Source organism: Panicum virgatum, chromosome 9N (assembly GCF_016808335.1).
Source record: "Panicum virgatum strain AP13 chromosome 9N, P.virgatum_v5, whole genome shotgun sequence".
Classification (NCBI taxonomy): Eukaryota; Viridiplantae; Streptophyta; class Magnoliopsida; order Poales; family Poaceae; genus Panicum; species Panicum virgatum.
In genome coordinates this window covers 57,058,292-57,081,677 of record NC_053153.1, presented here as the reverse complement: position 1 = coordinate 57,081,677, position 23,386 = coordinate 57,058,292, and the positions used below count along the sequence as shown (strand labels likewise).

At 55.5% G+C, this 23,386-nt stretch overlaps 2 protein-coding genes across 2 annotated transcripts; both read left to right on the top strand.

Annotated features, from left to right (window-relative positions):
• The first annotated feature begins 1,768 nt into the window (after positions 1-1,768).
• Positions 1,769-13,643, top strand: LOC120689156 (translation initiation factor IF-2-like). Its single transcript, XM_039971480.1, has 4 exons — positions 1,769-2,262; positions 2,348-2,703; positions 13,549-13,565; positions 13,632-13,643. The coding sequence occupies exons 1-4, from the start codon at positions 1,769-1,771 to the stop codon at positions 13,641-13,643; spliced, it is 879 nt and encodes a 292-aa protein (XP_039827414.1).
• Positions 13,644-13,878: 235 nt separating this feature from the next.
• LOC120687319 (putative UPF0481 protein At3g02645) lies at positions 13,879-22,981 on the top strand. The gene is made up of 3 exons (XM_039969296.1): positions 13,879-14,394; positions 20,475-21,390; positions 21,468-22,981. The coding sequence occupies exons 2-3, from the start codon at positions 21,059-21,061 to the stop codon at positions 22,735-22,737; spliced, it is 1,602 nt and encodes a 533-aa protein (XP_039825230.1). The 5' UTR covers positions 13,879-14,394; positions 20,475-21,058; the 3' UTR covers positions 22,738-22,981.
• Positions 22,982-23,386: the final 405 nt, after the last annotated feature.

Genomic DNA, 23,386 nt, shown 5'->3' with positions numbered 1-23,386 from the left:
ATCAGTAAGGCCTCGGAATAAGGTTCCCTCGAGGGTGAAGAGCCCCTGAAAGGAATATTCCGTCACGGTTCGCAAGCGGCGCGGAGTCGCTGGTCGTGTGCGCGGGTCTTCCGCTGGTCATGGGCAACATGGCCCGGTACATGCGGTGCAGTGCGGGCGCGCCTTTTTCAGGCGACTACCTCGGGTAGACGAAGCGGCGTGGGCGGCGGCTGACGGATGGAGCAGTTCAACAGTCACGCCGTGCCCATTGGTTACCGCGCCGTAGTTATTGCCGAGTGCGCGCGTGGGAGACTCCGCGGTCATGGGGCCCATCCGTCAGCAACATAAAATCTACCGCATTCAATGCGGGGGATTCAAGCCGTGTCCGCGAATCCGCCCATCATGGTGAATAAAAGCGAGAAAGGGGGGATTGTTTGGGCTCACCTGGCCATCTGCCTTCATCTCCCTTGCCTTCTCCACCTCCCCTGCATCCTGAGCGCACAGCCGAGAGCGAGAGGAGGAAGAAGGAGAGAGCGAGAGCGCACCTTAGGCACCGCAGAGCTTGCCTTCTCACATTCCCCCGTAATTCGAAGCAATGTCGGACGTCCGGGAGCCATTGCCGTGGGGGAAATCCACCGCCACAGAAGCGGTTCTGGAGCAGCTGGTCGCCGACCGGCCGCTACCGATGAACATCAGCTTGGAGCCGCCGGCGTGGATTCCCCCACGGCTGGAGGAGACCGAGCCGAATCCCCCTGAGGGCTACGTCATGAGCCTCGTGTGTCTCCACGAGCGGGGATTCGGTGTCCCCGTCAGTAGATTCATGCGGGCGTTGTGCGAGTACTACGGAGCGGAGCAGCACAACTTCGGCCCCAACTCCATCTCGCAGGCGGCGATCTTCGTCGCTGTCTACGAGGGATACCTGGGGATTGAAGCCCATTGGGATCTGTGGATCCACTTGTTCCACGGCGAGCTCTTCGTCAAAAACGTGTGTGGCCAGCCGAAGAGGTTCGCGCGCGCCGGCGGCCTGATGCTCCATTTGCGCCCAAGCCAGAATAACTTGTACGTCCCCAACAAGATGACGACGAACAACGCCGGGTGGACTCGAGGGTGGTTCTACCTGCGCAACTTCGGCAACAGGCTCCCGGCATTCACCAAAAAGGTGCTTCGGGAGAGACCAGCGAAGTGGGACTGGGGGTTATCGCCCCCGGCGCATCAAGCCCGGCTCGAGGTGCTCACCGAGGCATTGGTGCACCTGGCGAGGAAGGGGTTGACGGCGGCTGCCGTCATCGCGAACTTTCACCGGCAGAGGGTGATTCCTCTCATGGAGAGGAGCCTGCCGATCTTCGGCCTCACCCCCGGGGTCCCGGCCTCGGGCTCAAGGACGTCGATGGTGCTGCTCCCCCGAGGCATCGCTGCCCGGAGGGCGAGGAAAGCGGTGGCGGAGTTCCCCGACAACGCAAACGATCTCTGGAAGATCAAGATGCGCCCCGAGCTGGGGTACCTTTCAGTGGCGAGCCACGATTTCAATCCATTGCTGACTTTTGCTATTCCTTTTCCCGCTCCCTGACTTTGATTTGCTTGCGTTTTGCAGGGGGTGAGCCGTAGGTGCCACCCCTCGAGGCCTTCGATCCCGGAGGAACGCAAAGTCAACCGCCTGCACGCAGAGGCGGTGAAGAAGCGGAAAGAAGCAGCGGAGGCGGCTGCCGACAGGAAGAGGAAGAGGAAGAGGAAAGAAAAGCACGACAAGGCGTGCAAAATCGCACGCGCGGAGGGGAAGCCGCGGCCCACTATGCCCGAGTCCACGGATGAGGAGGACACCTCGGATGCCGAGGTCAACCTTCCGGGTGATGACGAGGCGGCAACGGGCACGGATTCTCCGCCGGTCTATCAAGAGGCTGGAGACGAGGACGCGCCATTGACGCTGCGTGAAGCGAGGCCCACACCGGGGTTGTTGGTGGACCCGCCCCTCGCGGGCGCAGAGCGGAGGTCACCCACGCCAGCGGCTAGAGGAAGGTCGCCCACGCCGGCGGCGGGCGGAAGATCGTCTACGCCCGTGACAGAGCGGAGGTTGCCCCTGCCGGCGGTAGGTGAGGGGGTCCCCGCGCCCGCGATGTCGACGAGCGGCGACGGGTCCGCTGCGAGCGCGGAGACGCCTGCACAGATGGCCTCGAGGCTCCAGGCCGATCCGAGGACGACACCCTCGAATCAGTCGTCGAGGGGCGTCAGTGTGCCGCGGGCCCGAAGGAGTGGCACGGGCAAACGCAGTATGAGCGCCCGGTCCGGGTAAGTGGTTTTGGTTTTATTCCTTGCTTTTATTTAATCGATCCCCCAATCCTGCTAACCTCAGCCCTTCTTCCCCGATTTCCAGCTCCGGGGCCGTTGCCAAGGATGCAGCCCCGCTCGCGCCGGCCAAAGCCCTCAAGACCGGGGCGCGCGTCACGCCGCACATGGCGCCGCAGCCCCCGCCCATCGTAGATATTGTGGCGGAGGCCGCGAAGCTGCGGGAGGCGATGACTCGAGGGGCCCAAGTGGCCCAACAGGCTCGAGCGCCGGGGAATGGGGGCGATGCCAGCCAGGGTGGCATTGAAGCAGCCTCTCAGGCTGACGCCGTGGGGGAGGCCGGCCGGGGCGACGCAGATGACGCCACCCGGCCAGACGTCGAAGTCGAGGCTGGTCGGAGCGACGCGGATAGCGCCGCTCGGCTGGTCGCAGAGGAAGGAGCTGGTAGGGACGCGCAGGAGCGCCCCGCCAGCCAAACGGAGATGGAGACCCTCGTCCCCGAGCCCCCGAGGGCCGGGGTCGAGGGCATCGCGGAGGAGGAGTCGGCGCCAAGGGCGCAGGTGGCAGAGGAAACCCGCGTCTCGGTGCCTGCAGAGGCTCGGGACGAGGGTGTCGTTGCGGCAGAGACGGCGCAGGCGGCGCCGGAAAGCGTGGTGCCGGTGGTGCAGCTGCCGGATAGCAGCGAGGAGTTCGGGGACTCAAGGGACATCGACCCCGCTGCTGCGGCAAGCGCCGCCGACCAGGTCGCCGAGTTTGCGTCGGGCTGCGAGGAGGTGCTCAATGCGGGGACGTCCGAGGGGCCCATCACGGGGCAATCATCCAGTCCGGGGTCCCCCCGGAGTTTCTCCACGACGAGCAGGAGGAGGAGGCCATCTGGCAGGAGCAGATTGAGGCTGGCTCTCAGATTCTGAACCACCTCGATCGCGCCCTGGAGCTCCATAGGACGACGGATTACCAGATCAGTCAGGTAAGCGGCTCCCTCCCGGGAATCGTTCGTATTTGGCCTTGATTTTATTTGTTTTACCCACGCCTTTCCTCTTGCAGCGGCTGAGGGACATCTCGCGCAAAAAGAGCGCCGAGATGACCCGGTTGTACTCTCAGGTGCGCTGGCTTGGGCAGCACAATGCTGGCTTGGTGCTCCAGAACATCGACGCCAACACCAAGTTGACGGATCTGGGGGCACGTCAGTAGGCGCTAGAGGAGGAGCTGGCGCGGACCACCGGCGAGCGTGACGTCCAGAGGTCCGCAGCGGAGCAGAAGGCTCAGGAAACCGAGGTGCAAACCGCCGAGCTGCAGCGCACTAGGACGGCGCTCGAGCAGAAGGAAGCCGAGCTCCAGCGCAAGGAGGCCGAGCTCCAGCGCGAGAAGGCGACCGTCGCCACGCTCACCGGGACCCTCGAGGAGAAGGACAAAGCCCTCGAGGGAAAGGAGGTGGCCATCTGGAATACGGAGGCCGCCCTCAAGGAGAAAGAGAACTCCTTGTCTTCACTCGAGGAGGTCACCCGAGTCCAGCAGGAGGAGGCGCAGAAGAATATCGCAGGTGTGTGCTCGAAATTTCGCTGTTGTTGGATTCTAATTTTTCGCAGCTTATCTTGGTTCCTTTGATCAGAGCTGAGGCAGAGAGTGGCAGACGAGACTGCGGTGAAGGAGGCGGTCAACACCGCGTTCATGGCGGTGCAGGCGGAGTACGCTAACCTGGAGCGGACCGCTGTGAGCGTGTGCCAGGAGCTCGAGTGGGACGGCGCCATGTCTGGTAGCTCAGTGATCAGCCGCCTGCGAGCGCTAGGTGGCCGGATCGCCGAGCACGCCAAGAGCACCTTCCGCCTCGGTGTCCTACGAGCCCTCGCCGTGGCCTCGACGCACTATATCATGGACCTCCAGAGGGCGTCGTCGGGGTACGTCGTTCCCAATGATGCCGATGCGGATGCCGCGTCGGCCATCATAGACGACGCCGACGCAGCCGCCGAGGAGTTCGCCACAGTCCTGGCCGGGAAGCTCGAAGCAGACACCCCCCCCCCGATAGCCGAATTCGATGCTGCTGCAGACCCGCAAAGGGGGGATGATAACCTGTAGAGAGACTAGGCCTCGGAGCCCATGTAATAAATTAGTACTTGTCGTGATTGTACTTGTGGATTAAGAAATTCGTTATCGTAAATCGACAGTGTGACCCATCGAGGCCTTGTGCATTGGAGCCCTCGTTTTCTTTACTCTACTTCCGTGTTCTCGTAAGCGACTTTGGTAAACTTCTGCGAGGAATTTCGCGTTCATAAGCGACTTAGGCGTGGGGTGGTGAGGGGGTGCCGTATCCCGGAGGCGTAGGCGGCCCCACGACTCGGCCGGCCCCGTACCATAGTTGCTTATGCCTCGCGTTCGTTTTTTCCAAGTGTACGAGAAACTTAGAGACGGAAATTTTTCAAAAAAACATTGGCGATTTTTGGGGACGTTCGGGGGTTCCCCCCGTAGTTGCCCCCGAGGGAGGCGTGGCTTTGCCGAGGGTAAAGCTAGGCGTACCTCAGTGTTCGTGCGCGTCCGAGCCCCCGAGGGTCCAGAAGGTTCCCAAAAAATAAATAAGTAAAGCATACTCCTTTATTGTTTCGGGAAATCGAAAATGCGAATACAAACGATGTACAAATAGCTCGGAACTCTAAAGATAGAAGCGACGTAGCTGCTAGATGTTCCAAGCATTGGTGAAGGCTTCGCCGTTTTTGTTTGCCAGCTTGTACGTGCCGGGGTTGAGCACCTCGGCGATGATGTATGGGCCTTCCCACAGTGGTGAGAGCTTGGGGCGGCCCCTGTTGTCCTGTCAAAGCCTCAGCACCAGGTCCCCTTTGTTGAGGTCTCGGCGCCGAACTCTCTGCTCTTGATATCTTCGCAAAGACTGCTGGTAGCGCGCAAAGTGTAGGAGCGCCATGTCTCAAGCCTCGTCTACCTGATCCAGCGAGTCTTCACGGGCTCGCTGGTTCTGCTGCTCTTGATAGGCCTTGAGCCTTGGTGACCCGTACTCCAAGTCCGTGGGGAGTATGGCCTCGGCGCCATAGACGAGGAAGAACGGGGTAAATTCCGTGGCTCTGCTTGGGGTCATCCTCAGGCTCCAAATAACCGAGGGTAGCTCTGTGAGACACCTCCGGCCAAACTTGTTCAGCTTGTTGAAGATCCTTGGTTTCAGTCCTTGGAGGATCATGCCATTAGCACGCTCCACTTGCCCGTTCGTCTGTGGGTGCGCCACAGCCGACCAGTCCACACGTATGTGGTAGCTGTCGCAGAACGCCAAGAACTTCTTGCCTGTGAACTGGGTGCCGTTGTCGGTAATGATCGAGTTCGGGACCCCGAACCTGAAGACAATGTCAGTAAAGAACAGAACAGCTTGCTCGGATTTAATCTTTCCGATGGGTCGAGCCTCGATCCACTTGGAGAATTTGTCGATTGCTACTAACAAGTGGGTGAAGCCCCCGTGCGCCTTCTGCAGCGGGCCGACGAGGTCCAGCCCCCACACGGCAAACGGCCACGTGATGGGGATGGTCTGCAGAGCGTGGGCCGGGAGGTGCATCTTTCGAGCGTAGAACTGGCAACCCTCGCAGGTCCGCATGACGTTGGTGGCATCGGCGACCGCGGTGGGCCAGTAAAAACCTTGTCGAAATGCGTTACCCATGAGGGTTCGTGGCGCGGTGTGATGACCGCAGGTGCCAGCGTGGACGTCACGGATCAGCTCCTTGCCCTCGGGGATGGGGATGCATCGCTGCAAGACGCCCGAAGGAATGCGCTTGTACAGCTCATCGTCGATTAGGGCGAAGGACTTGGCCCACCTAGCGAGGCGCCGTGCCTGAGCGCGGTCCAAGGGTAGGATCCCTCGAATCATCCAGTCGAGGTACTGGGCGCGCCAATCTTGCGAGGTGGGGGCCTCGTCGATCTCCATTGCTTCGGCCTCGTCCGTGGAGGAGGTCTCGAAGTCAATGCCCATGGGCTCGGCCTCGTCCGCCGGGAGGTTCCCGCCGGAGGGCCCGGCGGTCGAGGGGCCTGGCTCCGCCGGATTCTCGAATTCGATGGAGGGCTTGGTGATGTCGCGAGCGAAGATGTTCGGGGGGACGGTGGTCCACCCTGACGCGATCTTGGCTAGCTCGTCAGCATCCTCGTTGTACTTGCGCTGGACATGATTGAGTTCTAGGCCGTCAAACTTGTCTTTGAGGTGGCGTACTGCCTTGCAGTACGCCTCCATCTTCGGGTCGTGGCAGCTAGACTCCTTCATCACTTGGTCGATGACGAGTTGAGAGTCACCGCGTACGTTGAGGCATTTGACGCCAAGCTCGATGGCGATGCAGAGGCCACTGAGGGGGGCCACGTACTCCGCCATATTGTTAGATGCAGGGAAGTGCAAGCGTATTATGTATCGCATATGATCTCCGAGGGGTGAGATGAAGAGGAGGCCAGCGCTGGCGCCAGTTTTCATCACTAACCCGTCGAAGTACACGTTCCAGCATTCAGCTTGGATTTGTGGTGGGGGTAGCTGAGTGTCCGTCCACTCAGCCATGAAGTCGGCCAAGACTTGGGACTTGATCTCTTTGCGGGGGGCGTAGGTGAGAGTTTCTCCCATCAACTCCACGGACCATTTGGAAATTCTTCCCTCGGCTTCCCTGTTGCGGACTATCTCTCCCAGAGGGAACGACGAGACCACGGTGACGGGATGGGCCTCGAAGTAGTGGCGCAGCTTGCGCCGGGCCAAAACCACTGCGTATAGCAGTTTCTGAATCTACGGATAGCGTGTCTTGGTTTCAGACAACACCTCGCTTATGTAGTTCACCAGCCGTTGGATAGGCAGAGCATGGCCCTCCTCTTGTCTTTCGACAACGACCACCGCGCTGACCACTTGGGTCGTCGCAGCTTCGTACAGATAGAGGGGCTCGCCATCCACGGGTGGCGTGAGAATGGGGGCATGAGTGAGCGATGCCTTCAGCCTGTCGAGGGCTTCTTGAGCTTCAGGGGTCCACGTGAGGTTTTCCTCAGGAGTCGATACAGGGGTAAGCCTTTCTCGCCGAGACGCGAGATGAATCGGCTAAGGGACGCTAGGCATCCCATGACCCTCTGTACCCCCTTTAGGTCTCGGATCGGTCCCATCCGAGTGATGGCCGAGACTTTGTCAGGGTTGGGTTCGATGCCCCGCTGGGAGACAATGAAGCCCAAGAGCATGCCTCGAGGGACTCCGAACACGCACTTCTCGGGGTTGAGTTTTACCCCTTTAGCCCTTAGGCAATCGAATGCGATCCTGAGATCGGCAACTAGGTCGTCCGCCTTCCTGGATTTTACAACAATGTCGTCGACATATGCCTCTACGTTCTGCCCGAGATGGTCCCCGAAAATGTGGAGCATACACCGCTGATATGTAGCTCCGGTGTTTCTGAGGCCAAAGGGTATCGTGACGTAGCAGAACATGCCGAAAGGCGTGATAAAATATGTCGCGAGCTGGTCGGACTCTTTCATCTTAATTTGGTGGTAACCAGAGTAAGCATCAAGAAAGGATAAAAGTTCGCATCCCGCAGTTGAATCTACGATTTAATCAATGTGTGGCAAAGGAAAGGGAACCTTCGGACATACTTTATTTAAACTAGTGTAGTCTACGCACATCTGCCAACTCCCATTCTTTTTCTTCACTAATACAGGATTAGCTAGCCACTCGGGATGGAATACTTCCTTGATGAATCCGGCTGCCAGAAGTTTCTGCAGCTCCTCACCGATCGCCCGGCACTTGAGCTCGTCGAAACGTCGCAGGCGCTGCTTCACCGGCTTGGAGTTGGGTCGGATATCAAGGGAGTGCTCGGCGACCTCCCTCGGTACGCCAGGCATGTCCGAGGGGCTCCACACGAAGATGTCTGCGTTGGCACGGAGAAAGTCGACGAGCACCACTTCCTATTTGCTGTCGAGGGTGGCGCTGACCTGCAACGCCTTGTCATCGGAGCGATTCGGGTCGAGGGGCACCTTCTTGATACCCTCGGCGGGTTCGAAGCTTCCCGCGTGTCGGTGCGTGGATTCAAGGCCTCGCTTGCCATTTTGTCGAGGGTGGCTGCGAGGGCCTCGTCCTCCACTTCGCCTGCTCAATGGACTCGACATCGCACTCGTAGGTGTGCTCGAACGTAGAGCTGACGGTGATGACACCCTTTCGGACCCGGCATCTTCAGCTTGAGATAGATGTAGTTGGGGATGGCCATGAACTTGGCGTAACAGGGACGACCAAGAATGGCATGATAGGATCCCCGAAACCCCACCACCTCAAAGGTGAGTACTTCCTTGCGGAAGTTGGCTGCCGTGCCGAAGCAGATGGGTAGATCGATCTGGCCGAGGGGTTGGACTCGCCTCCCCGGCGCAATGCCATGAAATGGCGACTTGCTGGGGCGAAGCTTGTTCAATCCAATCCCCATGAGCTCTAAGGTGTGAGCGTACATAATGTTGAGGCTGCTGCCTCCGTCCATGAGCACCATGGAGAAGAGGGTGTTGCCGATGATGGGGTCGACAACAAGTGGGTACCGTCCCGGGTGTGGGACGTAGTTGGGGTGGTGTTCGCGGCCAAAGGAAATGGTGTCCTTCGACCAGTCGAGGTAGGATGGCGTGGCCTTGGTGACGGAGAAGACTTCCCGACGCTCACGCTTGCGCTGCCGAGAGGTCATTTTCGTCGTTGGGCCTCCAAAGATGAAGAAGGTGTTCTCCACCGGGGGGAACTCGTCATCTCCACCTTTGTCGCCAGTATCCTTCTTCTTGTCCTCGTCGCGATGTGCGACACGGACGTAGTACTTCTTGAGCATTTCGCATTGCTCGAGGGTATGGTTGACCGAGCCCCTGTGGTGAGGGCACGACTTCTTGAGCATGTCATCGAATAGGCCGCCTCCACCTTGAGGGGGGCCTCGAGGTCCTTTGCGGTCCGGGGCGGCAACGAAGGCCTCGTCGGAGTCTTCTGCCCGTCCCGGTCCGCGCTGGATTGGTGGGGCCTGCTTCTTCCCTTTGCTCCCCCGCTTTTGTTTTTTGGCGGGGGCGTTGATCTTGGCGTTGCCGCCCTCTGCGGGCGCATCTTCCTTGCGCTTGTTCGGCTTGTCGTTGAAAATGACACCAACTGCCTCCTCACCGGCGGTGTAGTTGGTGGCAGCATCGAACAACTCGTTGGTGTTGGCAGGACGGCTTCGCGCAAGCTCTTGCACCAGGTTCCTGCACGTCGTGCCCTCAAGGAAGGCGTTGATGACCTCGACGTGGGTGACGCTGGGGAGCTCGGTGCATTGCTTGGAGAAGCGCCGCACATAGTCGCGCAGGGACTCATTGGTCTTCTGCCGACACCCTTTGAGGTCCCAGGAGTTCCCAGGGCGCATGTACGTGCCCAGAAAGTTGCCCACGAAGATCTGGACCAAGTCACCCCAGTTGTGGATCTGGTCTGCGGGCAAGTGCTCGAGCCACGTTCGTGTGGCGTCAGCAAGGTGAAGGGGAAGGTTGCGAATGATAACCGCGTCTTCCGTCGCACCGCCCAGCTGGCATGCTAGGCGGTAGTTGTTGAACCAGCCTGCAGGATCGGTCTCGCCCGAGTATTTGACAAGGGTGGTGGGCTGTCGAAAGCGTGGGGGAAAAGGAGCGGTTCGAATCTCCCGGCTGAACACCCGGGTGCTCGGAGGCTCCAGTGACTCGCCCCTGTTGTGCTCGGGGTCGAAGCGTCCACCCCGTCGAGGGGTGTACTTCCTGCCGTGGACGATGTAGCGGGCGTCGCCATCGCCGGCATGCCCGCGCGTGTCGTGGAGTCGCTCCCTTGCGGGAGCCTTTCCGATGCAGTCGTGCACCGAGGGTGCCTTCGTGTCATGCACTACGGCTGCCTTTCCCTTCCCTCCTGGTGGAGTGTGCACCGAAACCTTGTGGTCCTGGCGTGCAGTCCCACCGGGCTGCCTCAGGACTATCGAGCGCATACGAGACGCAGAGCTCTCGGCCTGCTACACAGCAGCTTGCTCAATGAGCGCCTGTGCCTCGCGGCGCAGGTTGCGACCCGAAGTCGTCGACGGCTCGGGCATCGCTTGGAGTAGGTAGGCCGCAGTGATGAGTTTTTCACCGGCCGTTTTCAGTTCCGGAGGTTTGTCGATGTTGTCATCGGCTAGGATCCGCTCCCGGGCAACGCGTGCTGCCGTCTGGGCATGTGCGCCACACGCGGTGTGCTGGTGCTCGAGTGCGGTGTGCAGCTCCTGAGTCTGCCGACGCTGCTCGTCGAGCTTGGCTTGAAGCTCCTTGAGCTGCGCCAGCTGTGCCTGCCGCGCCGCCGAGCTTGACGAAGAAGAAGGGGCCGCAGCCGGCACCACCAGTTGGTTTGCCTGCGCATCTGTCCCGCCGTTCCCGTCATCACCCGGAGCGTTATCCTCTTGCCCGTCCGCGAGCTGGACCATGAAGCACTCCCGGGTGGGATCATAATCACCCTCGCTGGAGTCCTCGGAGCAAGTGAGGCAGTAAGCCGCCGCGAGCTGGAACGAGCGGAAAGCATCGGGGTCGCGGACCCCAGAGTAGTCCTTGGCCTCCTCGGCCGTGAAGTTGTCCATGAAGAAGCTGATGTCGTCGGCGATCGAGCTCGTCGTCTCGGGGTAGGAGTCGTTAGGAGACGATGCGATGAGGCTGTGGATCGACAGGAGGCGATGACCCGGCAGATCCTCATACTCGGCAAAGTTGGTGCAAGACGAAGAGGCGCAGGAGGCAGCGTTGCGCATCCCGATGGGGAAGGGGACGCCGCAGTCGCGCCCCCCTGGGAGGCACTAGGGCTGCAGTCGATGATGGTGTCGGCGTAGCTGACGCCAAAACACGTGATGACGAAGCGGTGGCCCCGTCTGCCGCGATGCTGAGCAGTGACATGGCAACCTCAACCCATGTGGGGGAGCTGAGGCGTGCCGCCCGGCGCCGCCCCACGCGCGCTTGTCGCGAGTGTTGGCCCGAGCTCATGTTACGTCGGGCTTGTGAAGTCGGAATGTCAGGGTTGCGTCTGGGTGAGAGGAGCTCCTTGAGGTAACCGTTGCCGGTTGCTCTGAACTCAAGGCTCCCGAACCAGATCACGTATCCTGCTGGGAGCGGATCCGAGACGCCCATGGGGAATTGGTTGGATTTGCTCGCCATCCTTGGAGATCAAATGCGAACAAAAGAGAAAATGTCACGCAACATTCCTTACCTGGCGCGCCAGCTGTCGGTATCCTGACCCGGCGGTCCAGACCCAACTAGTGATGATGCTGCGTGTTTCCTCATCCCAGATGTTGATGCAAGAGGCAACACAGTAACGCACGGGTTTATCCTGGTTCCGGCCACGGGACCGTAAGTCCAGCAAGGGGGTGTGCGAGGGCACTGTATTATCTTGCACCGGAGGTGACTGTAGTAGGGGGTACATGCGAGGTGAGAGAGGGAGGGAAGCTCCCAAGTCTCTGCTAGAGAAGGAGTTGATTGAGGCGTGTGCCAATATCGGAGGCTCAGTGGTGCTGAGTGTTGCGTACTATCGAATGGATCCGACCGCGACCCCCTTAAAGGAAGCCCACCTCCTCCTTTTATAGACACAAGGAGGGACGGTGTACATGCGCAGGGGATCATAGAAGTCGTCGTCTTTCCCCCGAATCGCGGGGGTGCAGTGGTCGAGCACTGTGGGAAGTACACTGTGGGGCATGGCGTCGGTCGTGGCAGTCGTCCTGGGCATCGTCCTCGGCCTTGCAGAGATCACGCCGGCGTCCTGACAGCCCCAGCAGGCGGCGTGGTCATCGCTGTAGGGTGTACCGTCTTCCAGATGTGGCATGGCGGCGTTCCGTGGGCCCTGCAGGCTAGGGTCTTACATATATATGTGCGCCAGCGGTAGTGGGGCACGTGGCGGTCCCCCCCCATGGGTGGAGTGCTAGCGCGTGCGCTAAGGGGGTCCGGGAGTCACGTGGAGGTCCCGGACCCCTCGAGGGGGGAGGTCCGGGCCTCCGGCTGCTAATGTTGAGCATCCCTCCTTGGGGGACACGTGGCGACGCCGGATCCCTTCCCGAGCAGGGGACGGGTCTGGGGCCGTTGGTGTGGTGAGGTGGAGTCCGGACAGCATGAGTTGGCATAATGGTAACGGGAGCTGTGCCGAGCACGTCTCGTACCACATCGCAGATTCCCACAGTGTTGCCACAGCGTCCGGGATGGCGGAGCAGTGACCGGAGTTGGCGGACGGGACTCCGGTCACAGCCACTGTGGGGAATGACGGCCTGACGCCGTCTGTCCGGGGCGCTGTGGAGGAGTGGTTGGCAATTAATGCCTCCGTACGACGGGCGGGTGAGCGGAAGGGCCGTTTGTCCTTTTCGTCGAGGGGTGGCCTCGAGCGAGATGGAGATGATTCGCCCCGCTCGAGGGTAGGTTCGCTACCCTCGAGCGAGGCGGAGACAATTCGCCTCCCCGAGGATAGGCTCGATACCCTCGAGCGAGGCGGAGACGCGGGGCGCAGTCGAGGGTCTCGATGGGAGCTCTCGAGCGAGACGGAGATCATCCCGCGGGTCCGAGGGGGGTGCGGATGAGCCGTGTGCTAGGCTTCTTTGAGTCCTTTCCTTTATTCCAGATTGGAAGGAGGTCGTAGGCCTTCATAGGCTCAGTTGCCTAATATGTATTTGCATTTTTAGGGTGATTTTAGTACCCCGATTAGGGTGCCCCTAATCGTGGTCCCCGACAATTTTACACTCTTAACCATTATATACCTTGAAATATAGTTTTGATATTTTTTCTAAATTCTAAATATCATAATAGGCTTATGGCAAAAGTTCCACTTTTTATGTCTTTTGCTATAGGCTTTCACTTAAACAAAATTTCAGAATAAAAAAATCATTTTTAGAGGCACGTGAGGGGGCCACCCGCCCCTACAAAGAGGCTGTTCGGCTGATCTGATGAATAATATTCGGCTGGTAGAATGAATAGTATTATGTGAGAGAAAATAAGACGAAACAAGCCGAGACAAGCTGAGAACTGATCAACCGAACAGGCTGAAATCCATTTTTAGGGGCGGGTGAGGCCCCCACAAATATTTTTTTTCAATTTATTATGGAAATCATTTAATTTAAAATAAATAGCAAACAATTTTGAAAAATTGTGAAATTTGTATAATAAGACTACTCTGACCTACAAAACTAGGAAAATTTTTACAACTGTATTTCATTGTATGTAGTAATTAAATGTTTGAAAACTTAAAGTTAGATTTAACATGTATGAGATAAGTTAGTGTGGGAGCTATTCATTGTGGTTTCCACACCATGAACTAATATTGGACACTCAATTTTGATTTGTTTTTTTAAAATTATACAGGTCGCAATAAGCTTCTGGTAAAATTTTCTTTTTGAAGTGTTTTGCTATTTGTAATGAATTAAATGATTTTTCTGGATTCTTAGCGGACCGTCTAGTCATCTAATGCGGACCATCTGCCGTTCAAAAAATTCGAAACTACGAACGGCTTCGGATGTCCAAATTTTTAAACGGCGGACCGTCCGCCCGTATATGGCGGATGTCCGCCCGTTGTCCACATCAGTGTATGGCGGATGGTCCTCCCGTGGTCCACATCATCGAGCCGCACCTAAAAATCACATCCACGTCATCGATCCTCAGGGGAGTTCTCTTTCCCGTCTCTCTCCCTTGTCTCTTCCCACGGGGAGTTCTCCGTCACGCTGTCTCATCTCATCTCCTTCCTACTGCAGGTGGCCGATGGTGGCTCTCTCACGGTGGGAGCGGCGGCGGCCGGCTCGGCGTGAGAGCAACAGCTGTGCACGGCAGCGCGCACGGTAGGGTGGGACCACGCGGCCGGCGGCACGAGGCCGCAGAGTAACGGCCGCGCGGGAACAGGGTTTGATAGTGGCGCGGAAGCGGCCCGTGGCCGCGGGGCTTGATGGCGGCGCACGGAGCGGCGGTGCCCGCAGCGGCGGCGCGCGCTGCATTGACCTGTGGCCCGGGGCTCGACGGTGGCGCGAGCCCGCAGCGGCGGCGCGCGGAGCAGCGGCCCATCGCCTCTAAGCCTGATCGAGTTCTTGCAGACTTTCAACAAGAATAGTAAACCGAGTGCACTGCAGAGGATGGCGTCCAGGATGACGAATTTGGTCTTATCCATATTGCAGGACATCCTCGCATAGCATCCTGGCCTGCTTGAAGATCTTATCAGTGGTACTACCTCAGTCCTAAAATATAATTAATTTTTAAAGTTCAACTTAACTCAATATTTAAACAAATTGTAAAATTGACAAAAATATTAGTTTATTCATAATGGAACCAGTAACCTTTTCTATTTAAAAGTAATTATTTTTAAGATATTATTAGTAAAACTAGTGAGGTGATCCGTGCATTTGCGCGGATAGTATTGATATTCTAATATCTTGCATTTTTTATTTAATTATTATTCATAAAATTAAATCTTTCTCATCGCATACTACTTGCTTCAGTGATCAAGAGTGTTTCTCTATTGCTAGTGCAGTGGTGCTTCCTTTTGGCTACATCTTTCTTTGTCAGTGATGTGGCCGCATGTCAAGCGCACAGTCCTAATCCTGTCACGACTGTCTATCTCCTCGATCTTAGCTAGTACCATTCGATGTAGTAGTAGTGAGATGTTTCTTATCTGCCAGCCCTTGCAATAATACTGCCTACTTCTCAGTTCAACTGACTCAGTTATTTTTTTGCTAGCTTCCTTATTTTATGATCCTCTTGGCCGTTTGTTGATACTATGTTTAATTCTGTTGTCTGTTGCATGGTGTTATGCCTCCATGGCCTAGTTTCTGTTGAGGAACAATCGATCCAAGTTTCTTACTTTTTGGAAGCCAACAAATCTCCATAGTGCAGAGCACAAGATTCTATTTAGAATTTCAGCAACCTATGTTCATGTTCAAGCCTGATGAGTTTACTATATCAATCATGGTCTGATCGATATTGTCCTGGTTCCTGATCTACTTGTGGTGTTATTTTGTTTGAGCTTGTGGTATTAATTGTGAGGTGTGGTACTGTCTTGTCGCAATGTCCGCATCACACCTTTGGAGGGTGGTAGTCTAATAGTACAAAGTCTAGAACTATCTTGCTTATTTTAACTAATAATAATATAATTGTGAGGGCGCATTTGAGATTTTGGTAATATAATACGATATATGTGTGGTAAAACATGCTAATTGTTTGTGTAGCTAGTATTTTATAGGTATGTATGATATGTAGCTTGATATGCAAAATGATTGATAGGTTTATATTTATAAATAGAAATATATTTTAATGGCACTGGTGGAGCTCATGCTTGTGGAGCCAGTGCAACATGGCCCGATTCTACTCAGTGCTCTTGTGTGGATTTGTATTCAGAAAGCTTTCTTAATTGGAAAGCTGATCATAGAGACCAAAGAGATATAATTGTCACACCCGGCTGCAGTTCGATGATGCGCCGGTTAATATGTATCACATTTGTTTCTTCACCAAGTTGAGCTTGGATTAACTTCGCATCCAATCTCAACTTGGTGGGGGGCATTTGTTTGACGTATTTTTGTCATGATAAATTCAAATGTCATGGGTTAAGCTCAAGTGTTTTACCAAGAAGCAAGAAGCTTGCATGGGCTAGCTTCCCGTACGAGCATGGTTCCAAAATACACTTACACGTATATTTTATTTACCAAGTCGTACTACACGCATGATAAGCTGCCAACCAATAGCTATCCATACAGTCCAGTACGGATTAGCCGGAAACTTCGAGAAGCTCCTCATCACGTGGCACTTTGATTGGCTGGTGACGAATCTAAGTATATCTCGTGCGGCTTACTCGGAAGGATTGCAACAGAATTGTAGCGGCGCACGACGCGCAGGCTGCTGCTCACCATAACCTAATCCCTGCCTATATAAAGTCCCCCTCACGCCGGAGGTCTTCTTTTTCTCGACGAGAGCAGCCAGGGGAAGGAGCCGGGAGCCAAGGCGTGCCTCCAGCCGGAGATGCTGACGCCGACGCCGTGCACCTCCTGCTCGCCTTGACGAGTGGAGAAGCCAAGAAGGCGGGCGTGCTCGTCCATCGCCGTCGAAGTCAAACAATATGCGGCAGCCGAACTAGAGTTGAGAGATCGCCGGCCGTCGTCGAGCTCGCCGTCCATCATCAGATCGCCAGCCGCCATCAAGCTCGCCGTCTCGGACCACCGGCGACTTCCTTTGGTGAGATTCTTATTGTTGTTTAAGTGATCTCTGTTTTCACCAGGGCCGGAGCACGGAGCAGCCAGCAGAGACGTGAAGCCGCCACTGGCACCCGAGACGAATTTCTCACGGAGGAGCAGGAGTTCGACCATTAGGACCCCATCGATCTGCTCGAGCAGCGCCGCCTTGCCTCTTGTCATCCACATCTACCTAGGCTCGTTGAACACGCAAATGAGATTGCTGTGGTCAGATCCATCTACTTCATCGATCAAGAATCCATCTACAAGACGACGCAAGAAGAGTAGAAACAGAGGAGAGATAAAGAGATCACGCCTGCACCTTCATGTGCTGACCATCCTCGTCCAAGTCTGCACCACCGGCGATGACCTCGTCATCGTCTTCCTCGTCATCTGCACCACGCCGCCGCCGGCAGCCGTCGTCCTCGTCATCATGGAGCCCATGCCCAAACAGACGGCGTCTCCAACACCATCACCATGGCCATGGCTAGGCTAACGCATGGAGAAGCCAGGAGACGTCTTCATCCTTGACGTCCATGTACTCGCTCTGGTCGCCGGCGGTCTTCACCTTCGGCACCGTCGAGCCGGCCATCAAGACTCCATCCACAATGGGAAACAAGGCAGCAGCGTGGCGCCTCCTGCTCGTTATCAACGTCCACCGCCTCACCTTGGCCCGGGCGCTGGCGGAACAGCAACACCCCTCGTGGCAACCTCACTTGCGTCTCTGTCTTCCTCGTCGAGCCCACGGGTCTGCACCATGCCGGTGATGACCTCGCCTTCGTCTTCCTCGTCATGCCTCACCGTCCACCATCGGCAAGGAGACGGAGTCGGCAAGCGAAGACGCCGAAGTGCAACTCGGAGACGAGGCCGGCGCTTCATGTTCAAGCCCGGCACCGACCCGACGCCGTTACCGCGAAGACGCCGAAGTGCGGCCCGGCAACGAGGCCGGCACGCCACGTTCAAGCCCGGCACCAATCTGTCGTCGCCACCGCTGTGAAGATGCCGAAGCGCGGCGCGACGAACGGCGGCGCTGCACATCCAAGCCGGCGCCGAGGATAATGGCGCCACCGTGAAGGCGCCAAGATGAGAAGCAATGTCAAGGCGGCAGGTGATGGCGTAAAGACAGGCTGCCGCGAGGAGCCGTCGCCGACGTCGAGGAGCCGCGCCGAGACGGAGACATGTTCGCTGGCCAGGCGCCTGACGAGCATTTGCCTGCATGCAAATTCATGCGTGACTTACCACAAGCTAGCAGGTGCACGTGTGCTGTATGAGAAGCTAACAAGCTACAGTGGCATGCACGAAGGAGTGCGTGTGCCATAAAAGAAAATATAGAAAACAGGTGCATCTACTTATGGATGCCTTACCACTATGAAGCTCTCTGCGGACGGGATCTTCCTGCGGGACTTCATCACCTATGGATGCATAAGCAGATAAGCTGCCGGTGGCCCATCTCGGCCGGGGCTTCTCTCCATCAAGCCCACGGGCAAAGGCCAGCATCCGTCATATATATAGGCCTCCGTGCCAGGCCAGCGCCCAGCGGTGCCCTCCACTACAAGTCCACTTCGGCTCTGCACGAGCACGCAGACACGAGATGGCCTACAAGTTAAACATGGGGGCTGGCCCAGGCACCGGAGTCGAGGCATCACCGGCAAGCCCGTCTTTCACTGTTGCTGCCAAGGGCCGCCAGAGCTAGATCGGAGCTGAGGAACCCATCGAGGGGCTGCAGAGATCGACACTGCCCAGAGACGCGAAGCTGCCGAGCGCAGACGCAGTGCCGTGCCATCATGCCAATCCCTCGCTCACTCCCCCGCGCTGGCAGCCAGAGGCACATGAGCATGCGGGAACTTCGCTTATGCACTGGCCGCGTGGGAGATGCAGCCGGCCAATGGGCAGCAAGCAAGGGAACGTGCCTTGCATGCACATGCATGTAAACATCCTGGGCTCATGGCAAGCAAGAACCAGTAGGAGTACTTGAAGATATTCACAAGTGGAGCATTATCCAGGTGCCCGGTTAATTTGTACCCTCACGTTTCAATTCTGATTAGGGGAACCGCGCATCTCGAGGATCGTCTCTACCACGACCAAGCTGCGACATCGACTCGGTCCAGCTCATGCTGTCATGCATCAACTATCCACCTCTACTACCACGACTACTCCGTCGTTCGACACCGACGAGGCCGAACACACAGGCGGATGCCGCTGATGTCCCAGCAGCGCTACACCAGCTCATGGACACCGACGAGGCCATGGATGATGCCGACGCCCCATCTACACCACCACCATCATCATGCATGGAGAACGCAAAGCGAAGACTAAGGACGACGACGACTACAACAGCTTAATCGGAGGTGCTCCAGCAAGCTAAACTTGCGGAGATAATTAACTGGGTGCTTTTCGAGGACCCGGGAACCAAAAGATCACATCGCCCAAGTCAGATCTGCCCAATGGCAGGCTATGGAGCGCGCATATATATGGGAACCTGTATTTGTATTTTCAAAATATGAATAAAGCTTGTGTTCCCTGTCTTTTGTTTCTTTTGTGTATTTCTATATACACTGGCACGTCCGCATCTTTATTTTCCACGTAGAGAAAATCTTGTGTGATTTTTTTCTGTTCAAACATTGATCTGCTTGCGATGTTATTTTTTTTTGAGCTTGTGGTATTAATTGTGAGGTGTGGTAGTATCTTATTGCAATGTCGGCGACAAACCTTTACAGGGTGGCAGTCTAATAGTGCAAAGCCTAGAATTATCTTGCTTATTATGACTAATAATAATATGATCGTGAGGGTGTATTTGGGATTTTGGTAATATAATAAGATATACATGTGGTAAACATGTTAATTATTTGTGTAGCTAGTATTCTATAGGTATGCACGATATGTAGCTTGATATGCAAAATGATCGATAGATTTATATTTATAAATAGTAATATATTTTAATGTCACTGGTGGGTAATTTATAAACATGTGTATGTGTATTTTAGGCTAATTTTTTGTAATGGCAGTGGTGGGTAATTTTAATTTTTTCTCCGATTAATGTGGGAATTTCGAAGCCTTGAGAGCGAATATGGAGGCTTCGTTTGTTGACCAAATAATAAGATAATAGATAGATATCTTCTAGTAATAGTTTTGTGCTGAGGTTCCTGCTAAAGTTTATAGCCAGCCTAGTCAAAAAAAAAGTTTATAAGAGCATCTCCAATAGTTCCCAATCTCACTTTCTCATCTTTGTTTTTTTGAGAAAATAGAAAAAAACTCACTCCAATAATTTTCTATCATACTTTTCCATCCACTAACAATTGGCAAATTCGCTTCTCTTGTGGTAAAAATAGGCACGCCATCGGTCCTCCCGATCGCCCCTTCCCGCGCCGTTTTTTATCGCCGGCTTCTTCCCCGCGCGCCCAGCTCCTGTGCAGCAGCACCGTTCTGCCGCCGCCACGGAACCTCCACTACCACCGCGTCCCCGCCGCGCGCGTCGCGCACGGCGCATGCCCACCGCCCGTACGACCCGTCCACCACGTACTCCGCGGCTTCAGAGCCCAGCGGCATCACGCGGGCCAGCGTCTTGCTGGACGACCTGAGGCTGGCGTGGCGGCGGGTGGAGAGGAGCGGCCTGCTGGCTGTGCTGTCGCCGTCGTAGATGACCCAGTGGTCTGTCAGGCTGAGCCTCTTGCGGCAGACAACTTCCAGCGCACCTCCGCCACCATCGCGTCCCCGCGCGCGTCGCGCCCCGAGCAGGCACGCCGCCCGTACGACCCCTTTATTCTTCACGCACCGATTCTGACTACTCAATACATCACTGGCGCAAGTAAGAGATAAAACGGAGCCCCTCATAATCCTTTTTTTTCTCTCCAAAATTCTAAACCCTCTCGTGTCATATATCACCGGCAATTTGACTTCGAGAAACTTCTGTCCGCCAGTTATGAAAGTTTCTCATGAAATTAACCTTGTGAGTTACAACTTTTCATTTTTGGGAAGTAAAAATAAGAAACTCTTGGAGATAGTCTTTTTTTTTCCTCTCCATACCTGTTTGGGGAGTTGACAAATATCAAGTTTATAACCATCCTTCTTGCCATTCAATACTAGGTGTCATCTGTCGCGGAGCTTGAGATCGGTGCCATCTGTCGCGGAGCTAGCGTACACCAGCGTCAGGTTCTGCTCGATGGTCGGCGACCTCTCCATGATGGACTTCTGCTCGGCAACGGCGAAACTGCACCTGCTGGTGATCGGCACCGAAGAGGATGTCCGGGTGCTGAGGGAGTGCGGCGTCATCCTGTGATCCTGAACCACCTCATAAGCGATCAGGAGGTGTCCGAGCTGTGAACGGCATCACGAGGTCGGTGAGGCTGACGAGGGTGCGTGCCGACGCTGGACCTCGCCGTGGTTCTGCTGGTCCTCTTCATCGGCCTCCGTCGTTCATGGTCTTCTGTTTCCTAAACAAACGGATCTCTTCATAATACTGTACTATCGTTACTTTTGTTTTTTAATTATAATAAATGAGATCAAATATGTTTCTCAAAAATTGATGGGCATTATGTTTTTCTTTCTCAATAAATGAAGCATGAGTTTTTTTGCATTTATAAATGGAGCATGAGTTTTTTTTGACATTTATGTTTCAACCCGTTTCCGTTCACCTTCTTAATATGTGTGACTGTCTCCCTCTTTGAGCTATGACGACATGTTCAACACTCCCATTTGATGAAACACGGTGGATTATCCGAATTCGCCGAATATTCAATGAGGAGATTGAGCTCGGTGAGGACCAGCCAATCTGTGTATTTGATGTCCCCAAGCCTCTGCTGTGTACTAGACCTGAAGCTTACATCCCTCAATTGGTGGCCCTTGGCCCTTACCACCATTGCCGCGAAGAACTGGCTGACATGGAGAGGTACAAGCTCTCGGCGGCGAAGAGAGCCCAAACCCACCTCCCAGGCACGGACTTCCAACAGCTTGTCGACGTCTTCACGAAACTAGAGCACCTGATTCGTGCTCACTATCACAGGTCAGTTGCACATAGCTACCTCTACTTTAATTTCGTACTCGTTCCGAGGATTCCTGATTTCCTTCTTCTTCCTCTAGGCATCTCAATCCGAGCAACGAGACACTAGGGTGGATGATGGCGATCGACGTGTCCTTCCTTCTCGAGTTCCTGCAGACCTTCGGCAAGAACAGTAACCAGAGGGCACTGCAGAGGATCCCATCTAGGATGTCCCATCTGGTCGATCCCTCTCGCCGGACATCCTCGCACAGCATGCTGCTACGGGACATAGTGATGCTAGAGAACCAGGTCCCTCTCTTTCTGCTCCTGAAGGCGCTCGAGACCCGGGGCTCGCCGGCGCAGCCCGTGCTGAGCTCCATGCTGACCGGGTTCTTCCAGGAGGTTTCCACGTTCAGAGGAATTGGCTGCCCGTGCACCGACGTCAATCGGCACGCCCACCTGCTGGATTTCCTCTACTCTAACATGGTGCCTCGATGTACTGAAGAATCTCATGGCGCTACCGGGGAAGACAGAGACGAGTCACACCACAGACATGATCACAGGAAGAGGACACTGAACTCAGCCATGGAGTTGCTTGTCAGCCGTGGCTCAAAGATCGTGTCCGTGGTAATTGAGTTCATGCTGAGGTTCCTGCTAAAGTTTATAGCCAGCCTTCCTTGCCTCTCAATACTCGGAGAGCCCATCGAGCAGCTGACGCAGCAAGCGTCCGAACCAAGAGGCGCATCAGGTGTTCAGAGCAAGGACACATCGCCCCTGCTTGAAGAGATCGCGGTGCCATCCGTCGCGGAGCTTGCGTACACCGGCGTCAGGTTCTGCCCGACGGTCGGCGACCTCTCCATGATCGGCTTCTGCCCGGCGACGGCGACGCTGCACCTGCCGGTGATCGGCGTCGACATCAACAGCGAGGTCGTCCTGCGGAACCTGGTGGCGTACGAGGCGTCGGTGGCCGCCGGGCCGCTGGTCCTGGCGCGCTACGTGGAGCTGATGAACGGGATCATCGACACCGAGGAGGACGCCCGGGTGCTGAGGGAGTGCGGCGTCATCCTGAACCACCTCAAGAGCGACCAGGAGGTGGCCGAGCTGTGGAACGGCATGACGAGGTCGGTGAGGCTGACGAGGGTGCCGGCGCTGGACAAGGTGATCGACGACCTGAACAGGCACCACGGCGGATGCTGGAAGGTGAGGGTGAGGACGTTCGTGAGGGCGCACGTCCTCGGATCGAGGGAGCTGCTCGCCTGCGTCGCCGTGCTTCTGCTGGTCCTCTTCATCGGCCTCCAGGCGTTCTGCGTCGTTCGTGGTTGCGTCCCTGTTTCGTACGGGATGGCCAGCAGAAAAATTGGTCCCCGATGAACAAGAATAACGCCTAAGTATCTGCAAATTTCACCGTGCAACTGCAAACAGAAAGCGACCCTGCCAGACCATACCATTCGCAATGAGACAATGATCAATTGCTCTGTACCATCTACCAGCTGTGGATCCACGGTTCCCATTCAACTATTCAAGCGCTCACCATGGTTCCAAAGTTTTTCTTTTTCCATTTTTGCCAGTTTGCCACCTACATGTATGTAAATGCAAATATTTGGTGAATGCTATATGAAATCGCTTAATTAACTTGAACATTTTGCTACCTTCGTTAGATACTCTCAATCTCTCGTAGATAAACTAAATCAGATTCTGCGACCAATAACTTCATCAAAATCTTCGTTCCAGGTCGCTGCCATTGTATTCTCTATGTAGTAGCGTCTGAATTTCGAACAAACTGTGCTTCTGTTACTTTTCAGTCATTTTTCTGAAGTACAATAGCTCACATACTATTGGGGCTTCAACATCCAGCAGCTTAGTATATACTGCAATTCAGATAAGTATTTGCAGTTTTAGTTAGGTGATTGAGCGTTTAGAAGTTTTACGTAATTAAAACTTTAGAAAAAATTGTTACTTTTATATTGTATAGTCAATGATACCATTCACAAGTTCACAGCACGTGCTGCCAAATACCCGA

Coding starts and splice junctions, on each gene's coding strand:
- LOC120689156 (XM_039971480.1), top strand. CDS start 1,769: ATGCCCGAGTCCACGGATGAGGAGGACACCTCGGATGCCGAGGTCAAC. Junction 2,263..2,347: donor AGTATGAGCGCCCGGTCCGG/GTAAGTGGTTTT, acceptor CCCGATTTCCAG/CTCCGGGGCCGTTGCCAAGG.
- LOC120687319 (XM_039969296.1), top strand. CDS start 21,059: ATGACGACATGTTCAACACTCCCATTTGATGAAACACGGTGGATTATC. Junction 21,391..21,467: donor ATTCGTGCTCACTATCACAG/GTCAGTTGCACA, acceptor TTCTTCCTCTAG/GCATCTCAATCCGAGCAACG.